Raw genomic sequence first — 25476 nt, 5'->3', positions numbered from 1 at the left:
ATGTCCCATTCACTTTTAATTAATATTGTCAGAGAGGGGCAGCTTTGTCATAAAAAACTGTAAATTATAGTAAATTAATTTATTGATGAAAATTTGCTTTAGATCAATTCAATACTCAAATAGCAAAGTTTATAGCATTTAATTCCCAAAATATCTTATTGTCGTAAAATAGATAAAGGAGCTATCACAACTGCATGCAATAATTTATCAGAAGATGAGAACAAGAAATTGGAGGAACATAACTGGGCAGGGGATGAGAAGCAAAATATTTTCTTCTTCCTCAAGGGGGAAAAAAGTTGTTTTTATGGGGTTTTGTGTGTGTGTGTGTGTGTGATTTTGTACACTTTCCAAAGTCCATTAGAGTTGGGTGAATAATAAATTTAAATAAAAATAAAAACAATATGGGAACAGTCACCCTACTGGGGAGGTATGGAGGTATGCAGCATATACTTTTAATAAATGAATGAATAAATAAATAAATGGAATGCTGGATGTGATAAGACTTTGGTCTTCTTCTAATACCAGGCTTCTCATGTTTTTCACAATCTTTGCTGTTTACATTACTTCTTCCTTAACTGAATAAAAATTCAGTTTCATTCGCAACACAACAGTTATGACAACAATCATTCTGGATGTCCATACTTTTTATTGGGTTAGTAGATAAAACAGGTAATATCATGCAAACTGGAATACAATCATTATTTTGTTGAAAATGTGTAAGTTGTATATCAAAATGCATATGTTAAAGAAAACATATGCAAACATGAGTAAAAGTTTATATTCATCTTTCCCTCCCCAAGTAATCTTATAAGAAATGAAATGTAACAAAACTTTTGTTTTTTAATTCTGTTTATGAATAATTTGAGTTTTGAAAACTTAAGAACACAAAAAATCTATTCCTACTTAGGTGAATCTATCAGAGTTGTTTTCCCTATAATTTTTTTTAAAACTCACTTTAATTCTTTCTATTCTGTTTATGAAGAAACTTGTGAAACTTTGGTTAGCTTTAATTTTTTTAGTCATCATTAATGCTAAAAGAAAGGGGGAGGGAGGGAGGATGGATTACAATTGTACTTACACACGCATCTGTTATCATCTGTAAGTATGCGGTCACCCCTACATGAACAATTAACATGCCCATCAGGTGTCAGGAGACACAAATCATGACAGCCTCCATTCATTTGGGCACAAGGGGATAATTCACCTGGTGAGGAAAAAAGATTATATAACTAAAAACAAGTAATTAATTTGCATCGGAACAGCTTGTTTCAATATTTATGATCTTTTAACATAGCAAGGCCAATACATTACATGGTATGAGTGCATTTTGGAAAAGTTGCAGCTTCCAGATAGTCTTCACGGATTATATATGTACAACACATTACACTAATCCACTCAGAAGTGAGTGATCATGAACAGTGGCTCCTGATTCAGGATGGTGCAATTGTTATACAAAATGAAGTTTTGCAAAAGCTCTCTTGGTCACAGCTACAATCTACAAGTAGTCCTCAACTTAAACCAGTTGTTTAGCAACCATTCAAAGTTACAATGGACCTGTAAAAGGGCATTTATGATCCAGATCTGAAGTTCTGATAATTTCCTCCTTTCCGTAGTCACATGATTGCAATTTGGGTGCTCGGCAACATTGCTGCATTTCACTTAAGACTGTGGTGTTTATTTTACAACTGTTGTTTGCTTAACCACCATAAAAAGGTCATAAAATCAGGTCAATCACATGACTGACCAATTTTATGACTGTTATGATTTATGACTGCAATGGGTAGGATCCATTATGGTTATAACTTGAGGACTACTTATATTCTTTGAATAGGAGCCATGAATCCAGAAGAATACCCAGATTGTACACTGGTATTGTTTGTTACCATCAGTGGTGGGTTACTCCCAGTTCTGTCTGGTTCTTTAGAACTGGTAGTAAAAGCGGCGGGAGGCTCTGCCCATCTGCCTGGATGTCATAATTGACAATCTGTGCATGCGCAGAAGAATGTGTGTATGAGCAAAGTGAGCACGCACATGTGCTCCCGTTGTGAATCAGTAGTAAAGGTAAGTAGAACCCATCCCTGGTTACCATATTCAGAAGCAATGATGGACCCCTAAACTGCATAGCCACTTAGTCTTGCCAAGTTTAAATTGAAGCTTGTTCTTCTTTATCCACTGAGATTACTCCCATTAAGACAAAACATCTACAGTAGCCCTTGGTCAGCCTTGTGAGGAGATATAGAGCTGTTTATTCTCATCATATTCATAATACTTCACCCCATGCTGACAGATGACCTCACTTAGTGACTTAATTAAGATATTAAATAAGATATCATTGAACCTGGAGCCTCCCCTACCCCTTAAAAGACTGTATGCTAGATCTCTGTAATTACAAACTAGAACTTGTCTTGGGGAAAGCAGAAGAACCAGTGCAAATTTGTGAACCCCCCATCCCAATCTTTGGAGTGGTCCAGAAGGATGACCCTCCCCCTGTTCCTAATCTTTGGAGTGGTCCAGAAGGATAGGGTGACTGAAGTATTAAAAGCTACCAAGAATAAAAGAAAGCCAAGATGGATACAATGTCGCCATCCCACTTCTATCAGAGGTAATCCATATATATGATCAATGCCATTTTAGTTCTGTGCCCAATCTGAAACCTGACTGAAAAGGGTCCAGATAATCAATTTTCTCCAGGATTCTTTAAAGCTGCAGTTCAACCACTTCTCAACAACCTACCCTATGAAAGAAAGGATGGAGTTGTTGTTCAAACAACAACTTCATAAAGACAGGGTAAATCACAGCCTTTTTAAACAGTAGTGGGACCCCCCCCCCAATATCTTTCAAAATGAATTCACCACTGTAAAGATCATCCATGTCGTCTCTTGCAAAACGTTTACTAACCAGGACAGACATGAGTCCAACACACAAATGGCTGAGTTAACAATGCCAAGAATCCTGTCCACTTCATTAAAATCAACAAGATCACCAAATCAGATAACCAAATCAGACTGAACCAGTCACTTCCATGGGATCAGCCTCAAAGTCAGAGTCAAGGTTGAAGCAGACCCAAGTGACTTTAGTTGAAAATGTCTCACATATTTTTCATAGTAGCCCTGAAGGAAAATCTCCAATTCAACCTTTCTCAGGAGGAACTGTGTTACTTTAACAGGATCACTAGGCAACTATGTGTGGATACAATAATGAAGAGAAATACTGATGTTTTACTGCCCTTACAGCTACAAGGTAGTCTCTAACAACAACTTTAACTTGTGTTTTGTCAGGTTCACTCATTAGTGATCTCCAAAAATGCTTCAAGCATTGTTCCGGAGTTTCTTGTACTTCATTTCCCTTAGTTCCTTGGTAAAGCAAGGGACTAAGAACCCGAGATCCATTAGAAGAGGCCACATTGTGATGATTTGATCCAAAGCCCTAGAAGCCTCTTCATTCCAAATAGTGGCTCAGAATGTGCAGAACAATAAAAAACTCACTCTGAAAACCAGTGGGATCCATAAGTCACTTGGGACAGATCAGGTGAATAGGTTTAACTTCTCTCTAATTGGACCAGCACCAGGGGATTCTAGGGCAAAGAGAATGTGTTCTAACGATGACACAGGCAAATAATAACCATTATATGTCAGGTGGACATCATGGTGGGCATAAACTCCTGAACTATCTCAGATTTTGCACCCCCAGACAAGGCAACTTGAAGTCTTCCAAGATCATAAGCTTAGAGAACTTGATTGTCAACCAAGCCACAGAATCAAGGAGCTTAAGCAGGGAGATAAAAATGAAGTAGGAGGTTAGTAAGGAGCAACAATCATCTATCAGAAGAATAACCCTTTGAAAATAAAACACAAGAGTTTGGTAAGATGAGGATAGATAGATAGATAGATATATAGATAGATAGATAGATAGATAGATAGATAGATAGATAGATAGATAGATGATAGATAGTTTTTATATGCACATTTTTATGTATGTTGACCCCTCAAAATAATGTGTTGATCGACATAAAATACCAATGTATTTCTGCATTAGGATATACAAAATGAAAAAGTCCACAAATGATGTCTGAAACAAAACTAGATTGCATGCTAAACAACAACTTACTATTCTGGTAAGAAAGAAATAACTGACAGGCAACTGAAGACTGTTCAGAGACTGAAGAGACAAAATATTATCTGTATCAAAGAGTAAATATCAGGAAATACTCTTCCTTTTTCTTCATCAGTGTAACCATGGCAATCTAAAGCTCACTGTGAAATCTGCTAACTTCCACTACTGTAAAAATAAGGAGGCTTCCAATGTTAAGAGTATAGATCTTAATTATTTTATCAGAATTCTCATCAATAAATAAATATGAAATAGATATAAATTATATTGTAAATAAAAAGACATGGTTAAGTTCCAAATTTGAAACAGGAATGAAAGAGTTTGATGAATTTATGTGATTTGCATGGTAACAGGATTTTTATATAACAACAAAATTTACTAATTTGGAAGGGGGATTTGAATATGAGATGAAATGTCAGTTCATTAAGTGAAATAATTGATTAATTTGGACCATAGTTGGAAATAATGAAAGAATTCCTAGTGAAAAATATGAAAAAAAAAAAAAACAACTTAAATAATCTGGTATGTGCTAATTATGGAAACAGTAAAGAAATCAGGTAGCTTGAACCAGGTGGCAATTTTTAATTAAACACTTGCCCTTGTTACTATGGCATTATAACATGTTGAACACAGGGATACAAATTATCTTGTTAGCCTGCTACCTTGTGAGAGAGATAGGTAGAGGGGCTTTTCTCTTGGAGTGCAGCCCCATCAGCCAATGGATGGGTATTGCAAATAATTTTCATAAAAATTCCCACAGATTTCACATTTTAAGCAAGGGACAAATTTGAATGCTTTTTCAAGAGAATTTGCTTTCTCATACGGAAAAATAACAATTTGAAAACTGTTTCAAATTACGACTGTTACTTCTGTGATAATTATCTTTTCTCCATAATAAAAGCTATACATCTAAAAGAGAACAGTATAATAACTGCAAAAATAATCCTTCTACTGTTTTTTTTTTAAATCTACCATTAAAGAAATACTGATGTTGTACTCAGTAACTTACAGCTGTTAGTGTCATTAGCAACAGCTATGATGCCCATAGGTTGATGTGGGATATCAGATCTAAGAATTTTTGTATCTCCACCTGTATATTTATTGGATCGCAGTATAGCTCTTCTCACCCAGTCTGTCCAGAAGATCCAAGCATCGTATACAGCTAGACTGAGAAAAGTGCCAGGTCCAGATCTGACTATCACCTGATTTGAAAAATAGAAGGATTAATTAAATGTAAAATTATCTATTTTTCAATATTTCTGTTTTATTTTTAATTAATGTGGAAACTATATTTGATTCTATATTAAATTAATCGAACATCACTAGAATATATACAATAACAAGGTCAGATAAAAAGAAATGATAGATAATGGTTCAGAACACAGCTTTTTTCATCAGTATCTCATCATATATTTTATCTAGACTGAATAGGGAAATACTTCATCTGTGAAGTAGAAAATTTATCTGTTTTGAGTAAAAAAAAAATACACAGAGAAATATCAGCTAATTAGGGATGACTCTAAGTGGGAATAAATTAAATAGAATTCCTATATTTGAAATCTTTCCCATTTGCTGGTTACTACTGGTAAAAGGAACCCTCCATTTTATGCAAGTCACACTTGAATGGGAATTTATCTCATGCCATTTACCTATTCTGCCTATTAAAATTGTTTTGTGTACCATATTTAATACATGCAGTATTTGACCTACACACATGACGGAGCCTGACCATGACAGTCGTATCTTGTGATAGCCATTAAGTAAAGCATCTTACCCAACTTTATCTTTTTTTTTTTTTTTTTGCAGAGGAGCCTGGCTGATGCAATGTGAATCTCAGCTTCCTTACAGAGACTGTTAGCCTCATGGCAATCTCATACTATTCTCCTAGAAAGTAGCACTTCTCATGAGACTGTACTGGGCTCTGTTTTTTAAAGAGGATCCATTTGTTTGTGGAGTTTGGGGAGTCTCCTTAAAAAACAGAGCCCCGTGTAGTCTCACAAGAAGTACTACTTGCTAGGAGAATAACATGCAGTTGTCAAAAGGCCGGCAGCCTCCATTAAAAACTTGAGCTTCATATTGCATGGCATTGGTCAGCCTCCTGTGCAAGAAATGAAAGGTAACTTGGGTGCTGCTGGGCCTTGGATCTGGCTGAGGAGCAGGTTGAGTCCTGCAAGTAGGCCAAGGCCTATAGCTGTAACTACCCTCTGGGTAGCTTCTTTGGACTCCCTTGTGTGGCTGAGTGGCCAGCTTGAGAGTACGCCACAGCTTGGTGGAATCCCGAGGGGCATAGGGAGGCCTTGGGAGGCCCAGCCAAGACCAGGCAGGATGAGAGATTGGGGGGGGGGCTGTGCTGATGTATCCCTGCAGTTGGTTATAAGAGTGAAACATGGTAAGGAATTGCAACAGCCATAACTTTGAACTTGGGTCATGCCTTTTGTGGGGGGGGGGTATGTCATACCTTTCAATGGTTGCTAAGTGACCAGTTGTAGGTCAAAGACTACCTATACCTGTTTTCTAGGATCTCTTAGGAAGCATTGTATGCTGTTAATACAATATGGTGTATACACAACTTTTGGATATATAAGGATGAAATTACATTATGGTTTGTATGTTAAAATTCACAATAAAATTATAGTTCATATGTGAACACCTCAATAAAATAGAAATAAATAATAATTATTATCTGGTCATTATTATACAGAAATTAGACATATATATTAATAGAAAATCAAATTGTGCTAGTGAGATTAAAGGATATAAAAATTGTACCATTAAACAGATTTATTATAACAATAAGAACCACAAATACCTCCTCACAAACTTAAAATAGAAAATTATAGTTTGTTCACATTTGAAATGTTCTTATACACTTTATACCATTTCTCTATTTGGCATAGGCCTCACTAGAAAAAAGTTAAGTACCTTCCCAGTCACCCAATATTTTCCCATTCTACTATCTATCTAGATATTATTATTATTATCTCTTTTATTCATTAAACATGAAACTCAGTCAACTGAACACTTAAAAATGTATCACAAATATCATTGACTAGTGCTGCTGGTTGATACGGGTTGCTGCCAGCATCCTGGGTATCAACCAAATATCTTCTTAAAATTTACGATGTTCCGAGTAGTAGTTTTTTGCAGTTCCGCTGGTGTTATTGTAGGAAGCTGCAATTATTATTATTATTTTATACTAAGGATGAAAAAATTAAAGATTACAGTTATTTCTTTATAGAAATATCAATACATTACTAAAAGTTAGTTTTATGATCTTACATTTCTGTGTGATCCATCATATTCACACCTTTCTATTTTTCCCAAACTACCATCGGAAAAATACAGTTTCTCAGCCCTGTGATCAATGGCAAGTCCATTTGGTGTTAAGATGTCATTGCTGATTACAACTTGTGCATTTTTGCCATTCAGTGTAGCTCTCATGATGCTTGGATGCTGCTCATTCCAATTAGTCCAAAACATTAAACTAAAAGCAAAACATAATTTCCACATTAAAAATACATATCAGCTATAAATAATGTAACATAATGTATATATAAATCTTAGTAACAATACATCAATAGGGTGCAAACTAGTGCTTCATGGAGTAATACTAGCAAAAAATAAAGGTACCTTGGAAGACCATATTCTATGATATTCATATATTCTATAGACCATCGATTGGCAAATACAAGGGAAAATTTGAGAGCATGGAAATTTGGTAAGTTTAAAGAAAAATAATTATTATCTTACGTTAAAATGCTCAGTAATGATTTAACAGCTACTTTTGTCTGTTTGTGTGGAAAAAAATAATGTCCAACATTCAAGCACTATAGCAAAATGTAAGGTCTGCAGTTGCCATCACTCTTTGGAGAACTTTTGGAAATAAAAAACCCTAGTGGCTTGATCACAAAGTACATAACACTTCAGTAAGAATTTAATTTCTACCTAGCATGGTTATAGAACGAGATGAATGAATAAATAAAAAAATAAGACAAAAAATGAAGTCAGATCATGCTTAAGCATCATACATTAATGGACAACTCATTCCCTGACCAACATGATTGAATATTTTTATATGAAACAAATACTAATGAAACCAATAGAAAAACCCTATTCTAATAATCAACAGAATGAAAGAAAACATTTTGACTATAATCCCAAGAGGTATAGTATACCTTTTTGTCTCATACTCTTGAATACAGTGGCTCAAGAAAGTAGTAGTCATTGGTTCACAATGCAATAATTGTGAACAAAATTCTGTTAACAGGAAGGTATAACCAGTAAAAAATGTAGGAACAAGGTACCTACTTTTGGCATTCATCAAGGGCTAATACATGTGGGTGATCATCCTCAGACATCGTTATTACAGCTTCTCTGTTGAAAGCACCTCTTCGTTTCTGATCAACTGTGTGCCTTGTAATAGAAGATGTAGTAGAGCTGGTCCAGTACAAAGTATCCCAAGCCCTATGATATGCTAGACCCTCCACAGATCCAACATCTGTCACAGCAGATCATTAAATACATGTTTTAATTCAGAAAAATGTATGAATGGCACAATAAAAGTATAACTTTTCAATATTTAGATGCATATTTTATACAGTATAAAATTATTTTATCCTATAAATTGTTGGATAGCATCATCTGGTTACAATGGTACCTTGGTACTCAACTGTTTTGAAACTCATTGAATTTAGTACTCAATACATTTTGACATGAACATTTTATCCTGGTACTCAATGAACAAACTAGAACTCAGTGTCAGCTTCCTTGTGACTCACTATATTATTCCTTATGAGAAAAATTTGTTGGTACTCATCGTTTTTGGTACTCATTGCACCTCCTGGAACCAATTAACAAGGAGTACCAATATACCACTGTATATCACTTTCACTGCATACTATTAGAATAAATGTGCTACATCTTAAAAGATCTGTGATTTATAACAATTAATATATGGAAAATTAATTATAAATTTAGGTTTCAGAATGGCAATATTTTACTCCTTGGTGCATAAAACAGAAAGAGGCAAGTGAGATATGACATCAAGTTTTAGAGTCTCTGAGAAATCAATTGTGTAGGTTAACTGTTTATCCACCTAGAATCTGTGGACCTATTGCCATTGCTTTTCTTAACAGTGATGATGGAATTGTAATCTTTATATAAAGCATTATTGAGGGTTTGAACTGGAGGGAGGATAATGTTCTCTTGCTGACTTAGGACATAAGAGAAGTGTGGGAGAAAAATTAACACAAATCAAGAAAACTTCTAAATGCCATTAAATTAGATACCTGCATGGGCACAAACACTCTTAGGTCACAGGCAAATCAAAACACTGAGGGCAGTCACTCAATGCACACAACACTCTGCATATGCATTAGATCTTGTTCATGAAGCAATAGGATTTCCAATTTTCAAGTGACTAGCATATTTAAATGAAATATGCACTAATGAAATATAATATACAAACACATTATTTGTCTTTTGCTTGACAATCTGAATTTAATCAGCAATATAGCATGTAACTGATTAACTGTCTGCCCAACAGAAAGCAACAGCTTCTGATTTACAGAACTGGTGACAGAGTGATCGCATCACACATTGCCAAACATCATATATCACTTATATTGAACTTAACGAATATGAAGTACATTGCATTAATAAGACACACCCTATAAATACTATGGTGATAGTCTTCAGTTGACTTCCCTGGAGAACAAAACAAAAATCAATAATTGGAGAAATCCCATAAAAAAAAAAATTCATATGCTGAATACTGTAATATAAAATAACTGAAAAGCTCAAGTCAAGGCAACAGGCTCTTTGACAGCTGGTTTATTTTTAGTATTTCATCTTTTTAAAGTTTCATCAAGAATTTTGGACAGTAAAATTTTATTTTTTTCTCATTCTTTAAGTTGACATTTGACACATCATCTTAATTTTGTTATTTCATTAAATGATTAAGTAAAATTCATTACTATTGGAAAAATCACATATTTTTCAACTGAGTCATTGTGATTTAAATGTATTCTTTGTTTATTGACCTTATCTTATTTAGGGGCCAGCTAAACCAACTTAAGTTCAGAAAATCTGTATTATGTGAGTCAATTCCATTGCTTTCAGTTCCAGCCATGAATTTCTGAAGATAGGAGGGGAAATGACTCAGTGGTGGGTTGCTCCGGTTCGCACCAGTTCGCCAGAACCGGTAGTAAAAAAATTTAGTAGTTCGGAGAACCGGTAATAACATTGGCTGGCCATGCCCCCAAACCGGTCCCCAGCCTGGTTGCAGCTTGCTTAACCCGCCCACCTCACAGAGGCTTTTTTTTATTTTTAAAAGCATTTTTTTCTACAACCTCTTCAGCTGAAAAAATGCTTTTAAAAGTTAAAAAAAAAAAGCCTCTGATGATCGCGTGGATCAGCTGGGATCTTCAGAAGCTTTGAAAACATTTTTTTCTGTAACCTCTTCAGCCGAGGAGGTTGTAGGAAAAAAAATCCCTTTAAAAGCCTCTGGCAATCCCAGATGACTTGCCTGATCGTCAGAGGCTTTTAGCCTCTGCAACCTCTTAAGGTTGTAGAAATAATGCTTTTAAAAGTAAAAAAAAAAATGGCCACGCCCACCCAGTCACATTACCCCCAAGCCATGCCCACAAAACTGCCCACAGAACTGGTAGTAAAAAAATTAAGAACCCACCCCTGAAATGACTTCACAATATTGCAGTACAAGCTTTACTTTTATAGTTCGATCATGACATCTTACAGAATTACTAAAAATCAGACCTGGTTTCATGCTATTACAATACACAATTTATCATATAAATTTTTACCAATGCTCCTGGCTCCAATATAAATCTTTTTACAGGGCAATTTTGTTTTATGTTCCCAATTGTGTTGGGGAAGATGTCAAACAAACATGTGAACAATAATATGTAGAATATTTGCTAATACTGAATGTGTAAATCTACTGGATTTAATGGACTAATAGAATATGTAATAGAATATGAAGCATACAGTGTACTGAATGGCATGCCATCTATTTTTGAAAATGTTGCATCTTTGTTGAACACATACTTGATGTTCTGTTTATGGGGTTCATTCTTTGTAGTTATCAAATTTATAATTTTACAAACAATCTGTCACGTATTTTATTTGGCAGGACTCTGGAAATAAGGTTATTTTCTAACAATCTATTTATACAGAATATGTGTAGAGGCTAACAGGTGGCAATTATTGGTAACTGGGATGCAAATGTTTTGAAAAGTACAATCCACCTAAGAATAAGTTTTCATAGCTCACTTATATTATAAATGGCAAAATGAAGCCCTGATTTTTTTTTTTTTTACTTTTTCAGAGTTCCTAAGGAAGCAACATACCATTAATGACAAAAAACATATTTAAAAATGTATATAAAAAAAGCACTGAACAATTTGCTGATTGGCATTCAGCTTATTTGATTAGATCCTTATTGAAAACATTAAAACATATCACTTTTGTAAGGGAATATTCATATGTAGTTTTTAAAATTAAAAAAAAGTAATCTCAAAGATATTATAATATAGAATGTTTAGAATGTATAACTTTTTTTCCAAATATTTATTTTACCACATATTATTTATTTTATTTATTTATATATTAATTTTATTTCTATACTGCCCTTCTCCCGGAGGATTCAGGGCGGTGTACAGCCTGATTAAAAGCACAAAGACAGAAATTTTTTTAAAATTATTAAAATTATTAAATGATAGGCTCAATTTAAAACCCCAAATTTAAAATCCCATTTTTAAAACCCAATTAAAATCTTTACCTTGATAGCCCAGCCTGGCGGAACAACAAGGTTTTGAGGGCACAGCGAAATACAGGGAGATCAGAGATTTTACAAATTTCTGGGGGCAGCTCATTCCAAAGGGCAGGGGCTCCCACAGAGAAGGCCCTCCCCCTGGGTGTTGCCAGCCGACATATTTTGGCCAATGGCACCCTGAGGAGACCCTCTCTGTGGGAGCGGACTGGTCAGTGGGAGGCTACTGGTGGCTGAAGACGGTCTCGAAGGTATCCAGGTCCAATGCCATGGAGCGCTTTAAAGGTGGTGACCAACACCTTGAATTGCACCCGGAAAACCACTGGGAGCCAGTGTAGCTTGCGCAGGAGGGGTGTCACGTGGGCACAATGAGTTGCGCCCATAACCAACCACACGGCCGCATTCTGGACCAGTTGGAGCCTCCGGGTGCTTTTCAAGGGGAGCCCCATGTAGTGAGCATTGCAGTAGTCCAGTCGGGAGGTGACAAGGCGTGAGTGACTATGCGCAAGGTGTCGCGATCCAGAAAGGGCTGCAACTGGCAGATCAGGCGAACCTGATAAAAAGCCCCCCTGGCCACGGCTGTCATATGTTCTTCTAAAGACAGCCGTGCGTCCAGGAGGACACCCAGATTGCAAGCCCTCTCTGTGGGGGGTAAAGACTCACCTCCAATAGTCAGTGATGGCACTAGCTGACTATATCGCGATGCCGGGAACCACAGCCACTCAGTCTTGGAGGGGTTGAGTCTGAGCCTATTTCTCCCCATCCAGACCCGCACGGCCTCCAGGCAGCGGGACATCACATCAAGGGCATCGTTGGGGTGGTCTGGGGTGGAGATGTACAGCTGAGTATCATCAGCGTACAGATGGACTCTCAACCCAAAACCACGGATGATCTCACCCAGCGGCTTCACATAAATGTTGAACAGAAGGGGCGAGAGGACCAACCCCTGCGGCACTCCCCATGCAAGGCGCCTTGAAGTCGACCTCTGCCCCCCTGTCAACACGAACTGCGAGCGGTCAGAGAGGAAGGAGAAGAACCACCACAAAATGGTGCCCCCTATTCCTAACCCCCTCAACCGCTGCAGCATGATACCATGGTCGATGATATCAAAAGCCGCTGAGAGATCTAACAGGACCATATTATCCAAGAAAGCTAAAGCCTGACTAATTTCTTAGGCTTCTGACCACGTATTCTCAGAAAAATTAGAAAATTGGTGTTTTGACTGAATAAAACTGAATTATATTAGCTACCAAGTAGCTAACCTTTCATAAATCAAATGCAGGTAGTTCTCATGTTATGACCACAATGGAGCCAGAATTTCAGTCATAAGTCACTATCCAATGGGTGTTTTTTGTCACTTTCTGTTGGAAAATAGTAACAAACATTTCCAATCGTAATTACATGACTGCAGGATGCTGCAACCAATATGAATGTCATCTAGTTGTCAAGTTTATGAAATGTGTGATTAAATGATCACAAGGTTTGTGTTTGTGTGTGTGGATGTGAGGCAGAGATTATTTCAAGAATGAGTCATAAATATATTTTTTGAAGTCCATTATAACTTCAGACCAGTGGTGAAATCTGAACTAGTTTGCCACCGGTTCGCTGGCCACGCATGCGCGGTATGCGTCAGGCATGCGGTGCATGCCAAATGCGCGCTGCATACATACACATGCACATGCACAGTATGCACAAACACGCGCTTCATGTGGAAAAAAGAGGCTTGGGAAGGTAAGTAGAACAGCAAGGGGGGAAACATCTGTGCCACATGATTTAGATTCACTAGAAAGCGATTTTAAATTGTGCGGCACAGCTAATCGTCAGAAATACCGGTTCCGAGGAACCAGTAGTTTTTTTTTACTACCGGTTCACCTGAACCGGTAGTTTTTATCACTACCGGTTCGCCCGAACCAGTGTGGACCAGTAGCATTTCACCATTGCTTCAGACAGTTGTTATGTGGTTGGTTATAAGTTGAGGAGTTCCAATTCAATTCACCCTTTTTTTTTTTTAAACTACTGGTATTAATCCATCACCTAACATATTTCAACAAGTAAAAGTAATATGGAATAATTTTCTGTATGTAGAAAAATGAAAAAAATACCAGTTATTCTCCTCTTTTCTTTGTTGAAAATATCTTCCCCCCCCCCCGCTTTGGAGCATATTTCTTTAAAATTCTACATTTACTTCATGAATAATCATGAAGATGGCTTGGAAAACAGAGTTAGCACACAAATGTTTCAGCCAGAGTATTAAGTGGAATTGCTAAAGAATAACAGTGATCCTTGAAGGCTTCATTAACTGCTTACGTTGGCATCAATATGTAAAGCCTTCAACAGCTACAGGAGCTAAGGGCTTTCAGTGAGGTGATTAGGGAAAAGATATTCAGATTATACCTTTATTATAACATTCTCTATCAAGAGAAATATACCTGATCCTCAAATTTCTGAATAACAAGGGTTCTAAGACTGCTTTTCAAATTAATTTTGCCTCAACTGTATGGATCTGAGTCTGAGTTATGATGGGAGTTACTCTTCTTTGGTACAATGAAATGGCTCCTCAAGGCATCCAGATGGGCAAACTGACTTGACCAGCTATTTATTTTGCAAAGTGGAACTTCTGGCCATATTGCTGATTCAAAATGGGTCCTTCATTTAGGTGATGTATTCTTTTAAAAATCTACAGGGGTCTGTAGATAACATTATATTTCTATATTTTTTCATGCTTGCTGAATTACTTAATTACAAACTTTTTTCTTATTATTATTTTAGTATACCATTCAGCAATAGATGTGTGCATATCACCTAGATCTAATTCACATCAAATAATTAATCTGATCTGATTCAGTGACTCAAAAATTGTTTCAGTGTTTTAACTCAAAATAGCCACACTGATTGATTCAATCTGATTTTTATTTGGAAAAATAGATCTTGTACATCTACAAAAAGGCCTTCTGAATCACTGGATTGATCTGATTCAAAATGATTCAATTTGGAGAGTTAATTTGATGTAAACATTAAATATAATTAAGCTTCATATAGTTTATTCATCAGTATAAAAATAAATAATGACATAAACAATGATAGCAATAATGCCAACCATTATGACAATAAATATCATATATAAGATACTTTCATCCACAAAGAACATAAATACATAAATTAATAAAGGAAAATAATAGAAAAAATAAAATAAAATAATATTTATTACTTTAAAATTAAGAGTTTGCCTATGTATTTTATTCACAGGTGATATGATTGCCACGTTAATGAATTTATTTTACTTATCGCTGATTAAAAATGTTATACCTGATAAGCGGACAATAGACCATGAATGGTCTAATGTCTGCTTATCAGGTATAACATTTTTAATCAGGAATAAGTAAAAACAATTGAAAATTGAAAATTATACCACTGTAATCATAAATAAAATAATTTTATATTAGTGACATGGTCTTACAAAATTATCTAGGCATAATCTACATACTTTACCCTAAACGTAGAATTCAGAACTATACTTGCAAAATAGTCTGTTTTCTTAAAAAAAAACATCTATAAGCAGTAGCATACTTTATGACATTTTTAACTTTTTGTCTTATCTTATCTGGCCATTTCAGAAAATTACTGACATATAGAAATACAACATGTTGTCAATAATTTCTGATTACAAAAATGACTAAAACAAGTCAAAGACCACCATATCCCCAAATATATAATCCATGAAGAAAATGAACAGTATTATTTCACTATAAACTGTTATGTTCTAGAAATATTATGGATCAATATTAAGATTATATGGCTGTTAATATTTCATTGTTGCATTGAATTGCAAAAGTGAATATAATATAATTAAATAAAGCATATTTAATTATAAATGTGATAACTGTTTATATATATATATATATACATACATATACATACATACATACATACATATATTGTGAAAGTGAGATAGATAGATATATAGAAGGAGCACGTATAGAAGGAGCACCTATGGGATCACCCCTCTCACCCGTCGTTACAGATCTATACATGGAACACTTTGAAACCATCGGCTTAGATAAATCTGAACACAAACCCAAACTCTAGCTGAGATATGTAGATGACACTTTCATAATTTGGCCACACGGGAAAGAAAAACTGGACAACTTCCTCACACATCTCAACAGCCTACACCGCAAAATACAATTTACTATGGAAACAGAAGCTAACAACAAACTTCCCTTTCTAGATGTCCTAATCTACAAAAAAACCAACGGCTCCCTAGGACACACCATCTACAAGAAAAAAACACACACCAACCGCTACTTAAACACACAATCACATCACCACCCTGCACAGATCAACTCCATAGCCAAGACTCTCATCTCCAGAACCAAACGCCTAGCCGATAAAGACCACCTGAAAACTGAATTACACACTCTCACAAACGTATTAATTTCTAACGGATTCCAAAGAAACACTATCACCAACCTAATCCAAAGGGAGATACCCACCAAGAACCAAGACACAGAACAGGACAACGACATCACCCTCCTCCCTTACATCAAAGGCACCACAGATAAAATCAGCAAAATTCTCTACAAACACAGTATCAAGACAGCCTTCTGCACTGATAAAAAAATAGCCAACATCTTAAGAAACCCCAAAGACAAGATCCAGCTAGAAAACCAAGGAGTCTATGAAATACCATGCAAAATCTGCCCAGCCACATACGTTGGACAAACTAATAGGAGAATAAATGCACACATTGCAGAACACAAGAATGCAGTCAGAAAAGAAGAAAAAATTTCCTCCCTTTTCCAGCACCTTAAAGCAACAGGACATGAAACTGATTTTGAAGGAACCAAATTAATCTCCAAAACTGAACACTTCAACAAGAGAATAATTATGGAAGCCATTGAAATAGAAAAAATAGAAAAGGAGCCTTGGTAGTACAGTGGTCTAAAGCACCCTGTTATTAAGACCAGCTGCCTGCAATTACTGCAGGTTTGAATCTCGTCAAGGCTCAAGGTTGACTCAGCCTTCCATCCTTTCTAAGGTAGGTAAATTGAGGACCCAGTTGTGGGGGCAATAAGCTGACTTTATATAAATATACAAAAGGATGAAGGCTATTGCTGAGCACATTGTAAGCCGCCCTGAGTCTCCGGAGAAGGGTGGCATATAAATCAAAATAATAATAATAAAAAAAAAAACAAAAAAAAAACGCCCCCATAACTTGAATAAACGTGACAATACCTCCCGCCTACCAGACATCTGGAAAGTAGCCCTTGTCAGCAAATGAGTCCCAGCACCCACAGACAGAAAAATATACACCCCGGAAGCCAGACACACACACCACGAGACCTCTAGCCAAATCACATTCCAGCCAGCCACAAAGATGAAGCCCTGCCACCTGGTGGAGAAAAACCGACCATACACCCGAAGCCAAGCCAATAGACACAGACTGGGACTCCCAACCAATCAGAATGAAGAGGTGGGGCCATCCCAGCAAAGCAGACTACCAGCACCAGATTTGAAATAGCAACAGACCCCTTACATAAGCCTGATGATGGCAGATGAGATTCTGCTGAAACATTGCCAAAGTACTCTCAATCTTACACGGGAGAAGACCCGAATACACCAAGACTTGCATACCTGCACCCGTGAAAATCTACAAAAACATTATATATATATACACATATACACACACATACATTTTATTAGTTATTAATATCCTTGTAACTTCTACATCTCTTTTCAGCGAATTGGAAACATATTAGATAATAGATTGTTGATATATTGTAAATCTACTTTCAGTGAGCTGGAAAGAAATTTGTTGGATAATGGGTTGTTTATGAGTTACAAATCTGTTCAGTGAACTGAAAATTTGTCAGATTACGGATTGTTTATGAATTCTAAATCAATATTCAATGAATTGGAACTATGTTTGATAATGGTTTGTATGTAAGTAGTAAATCTATTTCCATTGAACTAGAAACATAATAATGGATTATTTCTAAGTAGTAAATCTGTGTCCAGTGAACTAAAACATGTTAAGCAATGTGATGCTTGTGAGGTATAAATCTGTTTACTGAAGTGAAAAAACTGTTTAGCAAAAGGAAGCTTATGTGTCTTTAGGTTCCCATACATCATATGTGTGATTAGATATATTCTGTAGATACACATGTTTTGATGGGTATGTGGATTGTATGATTTTTTTTCCCTATGTGGTAAATGTCCAAATAAAATATAAAAGTAGATTGGTAATATTCTATATACCATTGATACAAATTAGCTTAATTAGTAAGGATTTTAAGTGAAGCTACTCCTATGTTATGCTTTTTTTCCATGCTGTTTCCTGAAGTTGACTTTAAACATTTCAGTCTGGACTGTAAGGGTCTGACAACAGGCCAGATCTGAATTCAGTCTGGATAATGGTCATTACAGGTTCTGATTGACTATTTCCCTACTTCTTGCCCTTCCCATCGGCATAAGGAAGACAATCCTCATAGGCTGGCATCTGTTTTAGCAGGTGAATTTATGCCTACTTTCTCCTATTAGGGTCTGTTTCGTCCACACTAATTTCCACTCTTTTCCTTTACTTTCTGGATCTCTGTATACATGAACACCTTTACAATCTCTTATATAACCACTATAGATCCGTTGAAACATTGTAGTAAGAAACAAGTGATGATTCAGTTTAAGAGAAGCAAAGTAGCATTCAATAAAACTGGGTAGCAGCTTGAAGATGGGAGGGAGGAGAAAACTGAGAGGGAGGCTTTACAATATTATGCGGAAGGTATTACAAAGTAAGGGGAGCAGAAATCAAAAGGGAACATTGGGGAGTGTAAGGATTGAATGGAGCAAGGGGTTTCTAGAGGGGTGGAGAAAATGGACAAGGAAACATGGGCTAAGGATGATTTAACAAACTATTCCTGGATCAAGATAATAAAATATGGCAGTTGCTTGCCAAGAATGTAGGAACATGGCAATCCAAATTAAAATTGCTGCATAAGGCAGGTGTAGCTGCTGGAAAGGGGGTGGTGGCATGCCAAGTAATCTGGCCAATTGGGCTTAGGGCTGTCATTTGGCCAAAAGGAATGTAAGAAGACATATCTTACAAAGGGAATAAGAAGCAGATATTGAACAGAAGGGTGGATTTGCAATGGCCTGGCAGGGTTAAAGAAAGCAGAAAGTATGATTCTGACCCAAATTCCAACAACAGTGACTTTCCTAAGGTGACTTTGTGATTTATGATTCAACTACAATGATTCACTTCAGAACATCTAGGTAACAGCACTTCATTGACTTTGTCTGGGCTTAGAAGATAAGTAGAGGCAGGCCTGGCTAAAGCCTAAATGGGAGAATAGAGAAACACAGGTTGGACTGAAAATTGAAAAATATTCCAGGAAAAGATAATGACAAACCACTTTCATAACGTTGCCGAGAACTGCAATCTTGATCTTCTTTATGACTGAGCAGAGATATTTCTCATTTAAATTAAATGAAACGTTGTGTTAACATGTTTTGGTTGATCTATTTAACTTAACACTGATGATCATCTCTGAATCTATTTATGGAACAAAATAAAGGAGATGTAAAAATTACCTTTGACATTTGTTGCTTAAATTAGCAATAAACTATAATCTCTGTTTTTACTTTCATGTTATTCATATTTAAAGATATAATTATGCAATAAATATGCATTCCTGATTTTACCCATTATTTTGAGCCTATAGCTTCTTTTAAACTTCCTGTTGAAATTCAGACTGATTTAGGAAGTGTGCAAATTCCATGACAAAACTACCAGATTGATGCTATACTTTGGAATGAAATATTGTTTGTTGATAGCTTCTGTATTTTTCTGAATATAGCATCAGTTTTTAAACTATTAAACGTACACACTTAAAAAAATAGAAATATATTAAAGAAGAAAAAATTGGTTTTTCAATCCTAAAAGAAGTGTAATTACTTATATTGATTCTACACACGTGCATATCCATCATGCTAATTCTTTTCAGGAATAAAGTAATATTATACAAATTGAGGGAAGGGGAGGGGAGAGGAGTGTAGCTGAGGACACGAAAAACTATTTACTTCCACACCATGTATTATTCTTCACCATTTATTTCTATCCTTACAAGCCATCCTTGCTTCCACCACATCTACATACCAATTCATGTATTGACATTTGTTCTTTCAATGTCTCATCATTCTCTTTTTCAGGAGCTTAACAATTACATGCCATCAGTTATTTCTCAATCCTCTCTATCCTTTTGACTCATTCACCTTTCTTCATGTATTTGTATTATACTAGTCACTTATTTTAAATCCATATTTATTCAATAGCCACTTATTCTTGATGTTTTATCACATATTTAAGTAGCACATTCTCATAACATTAATTTTTTTACTTGTTTGTCCTGACACACTCAACCTTCATTTTCATAAAGCAAACTGGGCAACAGTCCACATTTATAACAACCATGTTGCTTCTTTTGACAAACATTTCTTCCTCACAGTGGACCACATATTACCCATCAGTTTCCTAGTGGCACTTATACATCTAAAATTTCAATTCATTTTCTTACTCTCAAGAAAATATTCTATCAAAGTACAAATGTTAAATCTGCTTGCTCTAGTTTTTGCCACTGCAAATTTCATTCTATTTTTCCCTGTCACACTTAAACAACTAATCTATAGTATATGTTTCAAATCTATTATTTGACATATTACTATAACTCCCATATAACTCTCGTATCTTTAAAACACTACATAAATCTAGCATTTCCACATCTCATTTTCATTCCCATTGATTTAACTTTTATTATTAATTTTATTCACTATTTTTAACATTTTTGCCTAGTTCCGAAACAATTTAAAAAAATTATCAAAGTCATTCTTCATTTGTCATCCTTTTAATTTTAATGATTCTTTTGTCTCTTTCACTACTTTTCCTGTCTGTGCACATTATACCAGTGGTTCTTAATCTGTGTAACCTAATTATCCCCATTTCAGGTTTTGAATACTATAACCTCTGGTACCCTCCCCCCCAAAAAAACCCCTGACTCAGCTATTTTACATGAGTGTCTTGACTCTGAGCATTCCAGACTGGATCCTTGACTCTTAAAAAGCAATTGTGGGTTCCAATTCCTTTTGACCACTTCTCACCAACTTTTTTACTAATTACCTCAATATTTCATTGTAGACAGTAAAATCAATAATGTTTTAGCTTTATATTCATTCACTTTTTGTACTTTGGAATAGCTTTAATAAATATTTATTAATCATGTATTTGATAATGTAGTAAGAGTCCTTTTTCTAAGCAAGTACTTACTGAACAGTCATAATTCTTATTTAGTTTTTTGTATCTAAATAATCCAATAATTTTTTCCAGTATTTTCTCACTTTATTTCAGTCATCCACTCATAATATCACCTAACAAAATGTTTATTTGGATTGTATTTATTGAAAATATTGTACACCCCCCCATATTTTTCCCCTTATCACCTTGTAATAGAACATAAAGTGCAATTACTATCAACCTATAGATTCATATTTCCTGCATGCCTAATATTTAGACAATACCATTTTATATTTTCTAACATTATTTTTATTTTATTCATAGTTAACCACAGCACTTCATTTCCTGCATGTATTCATCATCTATATGCCATACGTTCAGATCGTTTTCAGGGGGAAAAAATCTGTGACATCTTTTCTCTTTCTATTAGTTTCAGTGATACAAATCATATTATTTTTCTTGTTTTCTTTAGTTTCATTCATTATTCCCTTTGCTGTTCATTCCAACTACATTTCAGATTGGCACATCTTTGATATGCCAAGTCATCAACAGTGGCATTCAAAGCAAACTACAATTATGCCAACAAGACAATATGTACACTGTAATGTAACCATGTAAATGCTGTGATCAGGTATTTGTATCCTAATGTCTGATGCAAGTATGGAATAATGGAATTTGCATGATTATTACATGATTTTATCATTTGCCCTCTTTGTCCCCTGAAGTTTAGCATGTTACCACTCCAAGGACTAACAGATATTGACCTCCACTCCTTATTATGGCTTTGGTCAACAAAGACTTTCACAGGATGCTTTCTAGTAAAATAAGGAAGTGTAGACTAAGGTATTAGCCTTAGTTATATTAGTATTCCATGCAGAATTCTTTCTTGATGGTGGGAATAGAATTGCATAGCTTTCAAATATTTTAGCTAAAATACCAAGTGTTACCCTAAGTATTTGAAAAGATTAAAAAAGGCAGTTAAAAAAGATCATATGGTATTGAATGACAGATTGAATGAGTAAGAAAACAAAAGTAAAAGTGAGAATTAAAAATAAGATAAAGTGTAAAAACAGTATGCAAGGGACAGGATGGTCATTGTTTTACATGGTATTTCAACATGTGAATTCTTAACATCAGATTTCAAAACTGAATATTCTTAAGCAAAATAACTAAACATATAATTTTATATTTTTTTAAAAAAAAATTGATAGAAGCTGGATACAAAATATGTCCTGATGTCTATATATGGCATTTTAAGATAATTGGGAGCCACAGTTAATGATACCAATAACTTATGCCTGTTGCAAATCTTGAATTGCAAATCTTAAATTTATCATTACTATAATGATTCAGTTAATTTTTGTGATCACGGATGTCTACCCAGTTCTAGAAGTTTTGCTTTCAGAATTCTCCCCCTTCCCTCCAATTCTCCTTATTCAGCAAAAAAACATTTCTAAAAGTTTTCATTTAAGGAAAAGGATAGGGTCATGATCTGCCAACATGTTTACAAATGTTTATCTCTTTATCCAGATCATTTAGTTCAATGAAATAGAATAAATTTAATAAACTTTTAATAAACTTATATGCCACCCAGAGTTGCAAACACTAGACAATATACAATTGTTGGTAAGTAAATAAATATAAAGAAATGCATTCCATTGTTAGAAAGTATACTTACTTTCAAGTATAATTTTTCTACCCGTCCAATCATCTTTAATAAGTTGTATGTTTCCAAAATGTGCATCACTAAAGAAGATTCGATTAGTTCCTCTTCCTTTCTGTCTATAGTCAAAAGTCAATGCTATTACATTTTTGAAATATTCTGGATTTTCATAAGGTTGCACTGGTGAATTTAAGTTTGTCTCATCTGAAAGATGTATAGTTTTTAGTATTGTTCTTCCTGAATAAAGCAAGTAGCCATCATGTCTTAAGCATGTCACACCATCCTCTGCTAAATAACCATGTGCACAAGCACAAGTTCTCTGTGCATTTCCCCGATAGAGACAAAGTTGCTGACACCCACCATTGTTTTTGGCACAACTGTTGGTTCCTACAGGGGAAAAATATATATATACTACATTATAAAAATAAAACATATAAACATAGTGTATTCATTTATATCATGCTTAATTTTCATGTTTAATTCAATTTATATGTCAAAAAAGAAAACCAATTTAGTCTAGTAATTAAGGCACTAAATTAGAAACCAGGAGACTGAATTCTAATCCTGCTGTTGTCAAGAAAGCCAGCTGAGTGACTTTGGGCGAGTCACTCTCAGTCCAACTTACTTTAGAGTAGACCAGCACTGGACTGCAGCATGCCAGTAACCGGTCCACACATTTGCACAAACAAGTGAAGCCCCATCCACAGGATGCAGGCAACATACAAAATCATGCTCCCTCCAGTACACAGAAAAACATTCTCCATGGAACCAGTTCCTGGTGCTTAAAAGGTTTTGGGCTGCTGCTTTAGAGGACTGTTGTTGTGAGGAAAACAGGAAACTAAAGGAGTATTAGCTACTGTATGTTTGCACTTCTTTGAATGAAAATAATATAGGCAGGATTTTAAAAAATCTAAATTTAAATCTAAAATGTTATTAAACTTACACTGACAGTAATAAGCTAATTTTAAGCATATTAAAGTACTGAACAGATTTTTATTTAGAACTAGATCAGCTTCTGACTTGTTCTCTGAATGATTTCTTTGTCAGCAGAAGCAGAAAGATAACTTTCTTAATATCCTGTTCCTGTATGTACATCTACTGTTCATAAATCTATTCTTTGAGAAAGTGGGAAGTCCAAAGAGGGAATGTGAGTGAAACACTGAAATTTTCCCCCATACTTTCTGCCAGCTTGCTCACTTGCTGGATCTAAATATTTGTGTGTAAAAGAAGCCTGTTTTTCTGTATATAAGAAGTAAAAGAACACACACACACACACACACACACACACACACATTCATTGATACAATTACAATTGAACAACACAGATTGTTTTGGCACTGTTGATATTTGTTATGTGTTATATATATTTAAAAAAGCATTTGTGTTCATTGAAACAATTACAGTGAATACAAAATGAAAAATTAGTTGTTATTTGTGCTCTGGGGGTGGGGTGGGAATATTTTAAAGGGCGAGAAATTATAAGCACATTTTTAGGAAAACTCAAAACTGCAGTTTTTATTCCAGTGTTTGAAGGCAGCCAAGCAACAGCAGATTCCACACTAGTTTTAAACAGATATTAAGCCAATATACTGTTGCCAAATGGTCAATTTTTTTGCCAAAATGAATTTCTTATGCATTTCAATTACGCAGGAATTAGCAGGTTAAAGTCTTTCATGGCTTAAATTCATGGCTTACTGCTACAAATTAGACAGTTGATAAAACTAAAGCTATAATACCATTTTATGGTCATATTTAGTTTGACAGTGCCGTGTTTCTGATTCAGAGATTTTTCAATAACTTCATCACTAAAATCTTTTAGTCAAGAATGGGAGTATTGTATAATTTTGAAAGACCCAGAAAACACCTAAAGAAGCATTGGACAAATTATGACACCCATTTCAAAGGTGTACTATGTGGCAAATGGGCAAGGCATAAAGCAACTGAGGAGGCCTTCATCTTGCAGTGAGTTGATTTAGACTGAAAATAGTGAATGAATGAATGAAAATATTAAGAAAAATAAGTCAGGTATTAAAAAATGCTTCAAATTTCTCTAATACAATAATATTCTTATTTTATAAGAGCCTTTCATTGCCAAAATATAAACTGATCAAATTTGGCAGTTATAAATAACAGTCTCAATATAAGAAAACAACTTGAGTTCAAAATAGAATAGAGATTTGACGCAGAAGTAAAAAAAGAATATTCTCATTTATATTTGCCCTGACAATTACGGCTGCATCAAGCTTCAAACGGGTACTTTGTATCTGACAAAGTTTCAAAGAGCTAACTTTGAAGAACTACCATATATTAAGCTGTTTTGTACAATCAACATGGTCCCATGGTTTCTTGTAGTCATAAAGCTGGTATTTGCTTCAATTTTGTATGTTTCAGAGCCCCTCTTAGCTTTCTGCAGAACCCTAACCCTAATCTTAACCCTAACCCTGCAGAATATATCCTATGAGGAAAAGATGAAGAAAACATTCTTTGTGAAGTGCAACAGAAGAAGGATGAGAGAAATCTTATCTTACAACACCAGCCAGGATCATCCAGGTTGGGTACTGTGGCAGCTGTGGTGATTGCTCAGTTGGTCAGCTTGTGGGAAAATCCAATAATTTGAGAGAACATTTTTTT

The 25476-nt window shown here is 35.2% G+C and overlaps 1 protein-coding gene across 1 annotated transcript in view; it reads right to left on the bottom strand.

Moving 5' to 3' along the window:
* The window catches only part of LRP1B (LDL receptor related protein 1B), a 989801-nt gene that overhangs the window by 120292 nt on the left and 844033 nt on the right, over positions 1–25476 (bottom strand). Inside the window, exons 41-45 of the mRNA XM_070957016.1 lie at positions 22861–23232; positions 8419–8608; positions 7390–7594; positions 5120–5312; positions 1079–1204 (exon numbers count right to left, since the gene is read on the bottom strand). Coding sequence (XP_070813117.1) covers positions 1079–1204; positions 5120–5312; positions 7390–7594; positions 8419–8608; positions 22861–23232 — 1086 coding nt within the window. The remainder of the gene's footprint in view (positions 1–1078; positions 1205–5119; positions 5313–7389; positions 7595–8418; positions 8609–22860; positions 23233–25476) is intronic.

This window comes from Pituophis catenifer, unplaced genomic scaffold (genome assembly GCF_029215685.1).
Source record: "Pituophis catenifer annectens isolate HBS135680 unplaced genomic scaffold, rPitCat1.0.hap2 SCAF_1, whole genome shotgun sequence".
NCBI lineage: Eukaryota > Metazoa > Chordata > Lepidosauria > Squamata > Colubridae > Pituophis > Pituophis catenifer.
The sequence above is the reverse complement of the archived record's forward strand: the minus strand, read 5'-3'. Positions and strand labels throughout refer to the sequence as shown.